General features: G+C 48.3%; 1 protein-coding gene across 1 annotated transcript in view; it reads right to left on the reverse strand.

Annotated features, from left to right (window-relative positions):
* Positions 1-3,529: 3,529 nt before the first annotated feature.
* Positions 3,530-7,500, reverse strand: part of gpn1 (GPN-loop GTPase 1) — a 4,486-nt gene continuing 515 nt past the window's right edge. Inside the window, exons 2-13 of the mRNA XM_032561690.1 lie at positions 7,359-7,452; positions 7,173-7,279; positions 7,005-7,042; positions 6,844-6,922; positions 6,676-6,770; positions 5,911-5,956; positions 5,694-5,840; positions 5,507-5,589; positions 5,364-5,403; positions 5,202-5,292; positions 5,029-5,130; positions 3,530-3,765 (exon numbers count right to left, since the gene is read on the reverse strand). Of these exons, the coding sequence (XP_032417581.1) occupies positions 3,659-3,765; positions 5,029-5,130; positions 5,202-5,292; positions 5,364-5,403; positions 5,507-5,589; positions 5,694-5,840; positions 5,911-5,956; positions 6,676-6,770; positions 6,844-6,922; positions 7,005-7,042; positions 7,173-7,279; positions 7,359-7,452 (1,029 nt within the window). The 3' untranslated portion in view covers positions 3,530-3,658. The remainder of the gene's footprint in view (positions 3,766-5,028; positions 5,131-5,201; positions 5,293-5,363; positions 5,404-5,506; positions 5,590-5,693; positions 5,841-5,910; positions 5,957-6,675; positions 6,771-6,843; positions 6,923-7,004; positions 7,043-7,172; positions 7,280-7,358; positions 7,453-7,500) is intronic.

The raw sequence follows: 7,500 nt of genomic DNA on the forward strand, positions 1-7,500 counted from the left end.
CTGACATTAGATGTCAGTAATTACTGACATGAAGTAATTACTGATCTTCATATCGGCATCGATGACATGGTGGTTCGGCCGTTTGTAGCGGATCGACAGTCCTGATCGGGGTCAGGCTGAGGAATCTGATTCTGACCCAGTTGGCTTCCCGTAGGCGGTTACAGACAGTCTGAGGTTTGATGCGTCTGTTGTTCAGACCAATAGTCTCATCAGCTGAGTGTCGCTGGTCTGAGCCGATCCTCAGACGGACGAGCCGACGTGGCCGTCTGGTGCTGAGCGGTCAGACGAGGATGAGGAGGATCTGCAGTCTGTTGGAAACCAACTCTTAAAGGGCCGACGGTCCGATAACGGACCATTATCATTATCGGACCGTCGGTACGGCGTCCTGCATCCAACATGCCAACGGCTCCAACATAACATCTGAGGCTTTATGACTTCTGACATTTTGGGGCCTTTTATTGTCCAGGCCAAGGATTGTCCAGCTGTTGCTCATTTTGTCTGACCACCCAGTGGACATGTCCCACAATGCACTGAGTAAAACAACAACTCACTGAGTAACGCTCACTGACAGGAAGTTGGATTACATATTATACACAGATCAAGAGAAATATTAATTTTGTACAAAAAAATGTCAGCAATGCTCATTTACAGTCGTTAACTCCACATGGCAACAATATCTGACATGAGGCCTTTATATTTTTGTTCAATGTAGCTAACAAAAATGCTAATGTTGTTTCCAAAGTTACCATAAACCCAATCCTCATTCATTTCTGTACAGAAGTTTGATCACTGTTGCTTTCCATAAATTAAAATAAATTTTTATCGTCTCAACAGAAATGGAGACATTAGAGAAAATATGGACGGATAATACAGATCAGTCTCATTCACACATATTCCTCATATTTATGTTTATTTCACTTTCTATGGTTGTTATTCTGTTACTGTGTCACTTCCATTTATATAATAATCAGCATTCAGTAAAGGTGTTTCTGTCATGACCTTTGACCTCTAAACCCCTAACAGAATCCTGCTGGGTTGGAGAGCTGCTTATCAACCCTGAGGGACTGCAGCTCCCATGATGCACTGCAGCAGCTGGCCATGATGTAATGGAGCTGAGTGAGGACCAGCAACAATGAGGTCACCTCCAGCCAATCAGCAAAGAGCACACTAAGCCCCGCCCCCTGTGTGTGAGCCGACAGCGAAATGAGGTTCAGGATGCAGCATCAACACACACACACACACACACACACACATATCGGTGCTCCTGCTGCAGAGGGGGAGGGTTCTGGTTCTGTTTCTGACTGAACATCAGAACATCTGGGAAGGATGACATCATCATCTCTGTTGGTAAGATGATGTCATCGAGTATGAGGTCACCTCTTTGCTCAGAGCAGTGATGTCACTGGTTCTGGAGGTTCAGTCCACATCACCGGGATCAGAACCAGGCAACAGACCGGTTCTGATCCAGAACCATACAGCAGACCGGTTCTGATCAGGTTCAGAACCAGAACCATGCAGCTGACCGGTTCTGATCCACAACCATGCAGCTGACCGGTTCAGAACCAGAACCAGGCAGCAGCTCCCTCTGGTTCCGTGGTTCTGTTAGTGTCGTGACGCTCCGTGGTTCTGGTCGTGTTCGCGGCCCGCTGAGCGGAGGCCGCCGCCGGCCGCGTGGGCTGAAAGCAGCCGGTGACTCATTCTCCTTCCACGGATAAAACCTCCCACAGCGCCTCCACAGCGCCCCTGCTGGTCGCCGCGCGGCGCTGCAGCTGCACTTGCTCACCTGACTGCAGGTCAGGGTAGAAATGTTTCTGCTCACACATTTTATTTGTATTTATTAAAGCAATTACTAATTTGCTTAATTAATTAATTGATTAATTAATTAAAATCAAAAATACTTTATTGATCCCAAAGGAAAATTAAATAAATTGCATAATAAACAAAAAATCATCATTTTGGGATTTTTAACTATTCAGTTATTTGTTCTTTTATTTTAACGTCCCTTTAATGCTAATTTGATTAAATATAAACTTTTTTGTTCCCTTTTTGTGCAAAACTGTTAAGAAGCAGAGGTCTTCAATGTGGAGGACGTTTTGTTTAATTATTCAAAGAGTCGTCTTTCAAAACAGGTTAACATGAACTTAAAATCATGTATTTCCACAGCAAATATCTGTAGGTTATATTAAATGTTACGTTTGTGATAGTGGTATTGTCAGGGTATCACTTTTTATTTAAACTTATGTTTTATGTAGTAATAGGCCTCGTTTATTGTGAAATATTATACATAAAAATAAATGTACAGCAGGTTGGGCGTCCCAGGATGAAGAACGATAGATTCCTGTTGTAAACAGGGAACATGAAATAAATCTAAAATATTGCAGTGATATTTTTAATGCAGCAAAATATGCAGATTGTTTAGTGATGGAGCATCAACACAGTGAGGCTGATTTATTGGATCAGAACCGCCTGAGAGTTGGTGCTGCATCCCAGCAAAGAGACCCGATACAGCCGGCTTGATCCAGAACACTGACCCACCAGGACTGGAGGTTCTGGTTAAACTGGTTCTTCAGTGTGCAGTTTGGCTCGTTCTCTCAGGATTTAATGAGGCTTAATGCTCGTGCTGTTCCTGCAGGAGTGGGCCTGCGGTTCTGATCCAGAACCTCCCATTCCTCCTCCATTCATACTGAAGCTCTGAATGAAAGCAGCCGGTCCGCCCGCGGCCATCTGTCGTGCCACTGGCGCCCACGCGCCGCTCTTTGATCCGGCAGCATGGCGGAGGCGAGCCGCTGACTCACTGCACTCAGCACACACCGCGCACGTAGCGCGCACGCCTCCACGCTGCGCAGCTGCCAGCACGAAGAGAAGAAATTCAAACTGCAGAAACACCCAGACAGAAGTAAAGAGTTTTCTGTCTTAAATCGGATCATCCACTGCAACACGGTGTCAAAACTTTTTACAATAAGGGACAAAATCAGTAAAGCATGTGGCCCACAAGGAAAGCATTTTTAAAAACTTTGTGCCTTTTATATTTTATGTCCTCAATAATTAACACAAAATATTACAATTTTATTGAATTGTATAGAGAGACGGAGCAGAACATTGCAGCCCACAGTTCCTGCGTTTAGTTTTAATTTGGGATGCAAGATTTGCTTTTGAGTAAAATCAAGACAATAATTGTGATTCTAGTCACTAAAATTAATGAGTGCAAATAATAAATGGGAATCTAGTATTTTTTAAAATGCTATGTTTGATGAAAGTGTCTGTGTGAATCAACCAGGTGGTCAGAACTGTTCCGTTCTAAAACTGTTGAAACTTTTAACGTGGCGAATCACATTTACATCATTTATAAAAAATATTCTGTTATGGAAAATTAAAGCGAATTCCAGACTGTGGGAATCCTGCAGGTGAGACCAGTCTGCTGTTTTCTCCATGGAAACCCAGAACATGATATGTGTGTGTGTGTGTGTGCGTGTGTGTTTACGTCCCACCTGAGCTTGGCTCCGTTTATAAAAAAATTATTTACACCGTGTTGGACACAGGCTGCAGCTCTGAGCTTTATTTAAGTTCCTTCACAAAGTTGGTATAAAAATAAAACTTTTGTTTTCCTCTCAGTGATGAAGCAGCCAATCAGCTGCTCCAAATCCGTCCATGTCATCGGTCAGGGCGCGTCGGGTGCGGCGCACTTCCTGTTCCGCACCTGAACCACTTCCTTCCTCTCCTTGAGGAAGTTCCCGAAGGCGTCGCTCTCTTTGCTCTCCTCAGTGGCTACAGACAGAACACGGAAAATTTAGGAACGCTCAGCAACATTCAGCCACTTTCGGGAACGTTAGGAACACCTCGTAACGTTTAGCAACGTTCGGGAACGTTAGGAACGCCTCGTAACGTGTAGCAACGTTCGGGAACGTTAGGAACGTCTCGTAACGTGTAGCAACGTCCGGGAACGTTAGGAACGCCTCGTAACGTGTAGCAACGTTCGGGAACGTTAGGAACGCTTCGTAACGTGTAGCAACGTTCGGGAACGTTAGGAACGCTTCGTAACGTGTAGCAACGTTCGGGAACGTTAGGAACGCCTCGTAACGTTTAGCAACGTTCGGGAAAGTTAGGAACGCCTCGTAACATTTAGCAACGTTCGGGAACGTTAGGAACGCCTCGTAACGTGTAGCAACGTTTGGGAACGTTAGGAACGCCTCGTAACGTGTAGCAACGTTCGGGAACGTTAGGAACGCTTCGTAACGTATAGCAACGTTCGGGAACGTTAGGAACGCTTCGTAACGTGTAGCAACGTTCGGGAACGTTAGGAACGCCTCGTAACGTTTAGCAACGTTCGGGAAAGTTAGGAACGCCTCGTAACATTTAGCAACGTTCGGGAACGTTAGGAACGCCTCGTAACGTGTAGCAACGTTCGGGAACGTTAGGAACGCCTCGTAACGTGTAGCAACGTTCGGGAACGTTAGGAACGCTTCGTAACGTGTAGCAACGTTCGGGAACGTTAGGAACGCTTCGTAACGTGTAGCAACGTTCGGGAACGTTAGGAACGCCTCGTAACGTTTAGCAACGTTCGGGAAAGTTAGGAACGCCTCGTAACGTTTAGCAACGTTCGGGAACGTTAGGAACGCCTCGTAACGTGTAGCAACGTTCGGGAACGTTAGGAACGCTTCGTAACGTGTAGCAACGTTCGGGAACGTTAGGAACGCTTCGTAACGTGTAGCAACGTTCGGGAACGTTAGGAACGCCTCGTAACGTTTAGCAACGTTCGGGAAAGTTAGGAACGCCTCGTAACATTTAGCAACGTTCGGGAACGTTAGGAACGCCTCGTAACGTGTAGCAACGTTCGGGAACGTTAGGAACACCTCGTAACGTGTAGCAACGTTCGGGAACGTTAGGAACGCCTCGTAACGTGTAGCAACGTTCGGGAAAGTTAGGAACGCCTCGTAACATTTAGCAACGTTCGGGAACGTTAGGAACGCTTCGTAACGTGTAGCAACGTTCGGGAACGTTAGGAATACTCAGCTCACGCTGTTTTCTCACCGGAGTGGTCGATGTCGTCCATGTCGTCTGGCTCTTCCTCGCTGTTGTCACGGTTACCGCGGGTCATGATGAGGTCGCTGGGTCCGGCGACATCGGCTTCCTCTGCGACAGGAAGAAGCGTGTTAGAACCGGACCAGAACTGGGCCGTCCTGTGGGGAAGTTCTGTACTCTACCTGCGGACGCGGCAGGAGACATGTCCACCGCCCCCAGGTCCTTCCTGAGGCGCTCCAGCTGCTCCTGCTGCTTCCTGCTCTGCGCTTCCACCTGGTGGACAGGAGGACCGTTCACAACCAGAACCAGAAGCGGGACAGAGCAGAACCGGAGCCAGAACTCACCAGCTGCTGCCGCAGACGCTCGTACTCCGGCCGGTAGTCCCTGAGGAGACGAGACCATCAGAACCCGACCTCTGACCCCGACCAGAACAAACTGAACTAGAACCAACTGGACCTGTGTAGGTTCTGACCAGGTTCTGACTCACCTGTGGTACTCCTTGGCTGCCTCCTCCACCTGAGTGAATAGCTGGTCCAGCCCATTTCCCGTCACCGCGGAAACGCCCACCACCTGCCGACACAGCCCAAACATCAGTCAGGCCCAAGGAAGCAAAAACCGGACCGTCTGGGTCGGGTCTGGATTTGGGTCTGGGACTGCTCCGGTCCGGTCCGTACCCTCAGACTGGCGTAGAACTCGTCCAGAACCAGGCTCATGGACCGGGTCAGGTTGCTGACGTAGGACGTCTCCTGGTTCAGAGCGTCCTGGAAGGCCTCAAAGTCCTGCATCCACTCCACGGCGAAGCTGTGCTCGATGATGTCCGTCTGCAGCCAGGGGTCAAAGGTCAACATGGGGTCGACAGGAGGTCACAACAACAACCAGGAAGCAACTGACCTTGTTCATGGCCACGATGAAGGGCAGCTTGGTCTTATAGAGGATGCTGGGAGAGAGAAGAGACCACCAGAACCCAATCTGATCCAGAACCAGAACCAAAAGCACGCTCTGTTCTGGAATGAGTTTAATCTGGTCCTGCAGCGCCCTCTGCTGGTTCACATGAGGAACTGCAGATGTTTTTATTCAACCACTTCAGCTTCTTTTATACGTATTAACATTTTACTGCCTAAATCCAACAACAGATTTGGATTTGTTCACTGATGAACAGTTCACTGATGAACAGTGATGAACAGTTCACTGATGAAAAGGCTTTTCAAATTAAATGTCTTAGATTGATTCTTTTTGTCTAAACTAAAACTTTGCAACTTTTATAAAAATGTTTATCAATAGTCAGCATGTTGTCACAGTTTATGAGACAGAGCATGGGGTAGGGTCTGAATAGCAGATACACAGGCTGATTGGCAGCGCATCCTGGCTCCGATTGGTTGTTTACAGTTAGAACCGGCAGAAGGCAGAGGAGTTTGATTTTCTTTTATCAGATTATGTCTCATAGCTTAACAAATATGTTACAAGCATTTTTCTAAAAGTTACTGCAGCTTTAAGGATCAATCAATCACTAAATCAGCTGATGATTATTTCAATAATCGATTAATCAGGACTGTTTCAGTTCCAACATGTTCCAGCACAATCTGACCCAGAACGTCTGGTTCTGGTTCTAAACTTAAAAGCTCAGAGTGTTTTCTAGAACCAGAACCGGGTCGGTACCTGCAGGCATACAGCATGTTGGACATGAAGGTGACGGGGTGGACGCTGCGGGACGTGTCCATCACGTAGACGACCACGCAGGGGAACGAAGACGCCTGGAGAACACAAACAGCTCCGGGTCAGAACCGGGCCGGGCCAGAACCAGGACCCAAAAGAACCAGAACCCACCAGAGCCTCTGTGATGATGGTTCCTGACGCCGACCAGGTGAAGACTTCGATCTGACCCGGTGTGTCGATCAGGACGAACCTGCGGAGACATCAGCAGCAGAACTTCAGGTTCTGGACCCAAACAGAACCGGTACACTGGGTCAGGAGCAGCTGGTACCGACCGGTGGTTCTGACGTTTCTTTTCGATGAACTGCATCACCTGAACGACACCAGAACACAGAAACCCGTTCATTAGCAGATCCAGGTCCAATCAGAGGTTCTTGTACCGAACCAGGTCTGATCAGAGGTGATAGCAGAACCGGGTTCTCTGGACCGGGTCGTCGGGTCACCTGGTCGAAGCGTGTGGCAAACAGGTTGAGCGCAGTGACGATGCCGCCATTCGGGCCCAGTCCGTACTGCTTCATCACCTCCTTGTAGTTCACCGTGTCCCGGATGTCTGAGGGACAGAGGACAGGCTGAGGACAGGGGACACCGTCCAGAACCGGAACCAGGCAGAACCGGAAGCCAGAGCTCACCGATGTTGGCCGGAAACGGAACCTCGTGCACGGCCGGGTCCAGGTTGATGACGTAAGGAGGCGAGTTCTGGGCGTGGAGGTGAGCCGTCAGTCTCTGCGGGGACAAACACAGGCTGGTAACCAGGCAACCCGGTAACCAGGC

Source organism: Xiphophorus hellerii, chromosome 4, assembly GCF_003331165.1.
Source record: "Xiphophorus hellerii strain 12219 chromosome 4, Xiphophorus_hellerii-4.1, whole genome shotgun sequence".
NCBI classification, from domain to species: Eukaryota; Metazoa; Chordata; class Actinopteri; order Cyprinodontiformes; family Poeciliidae; genus Xiphophorus; species Xiphophorus hellerii.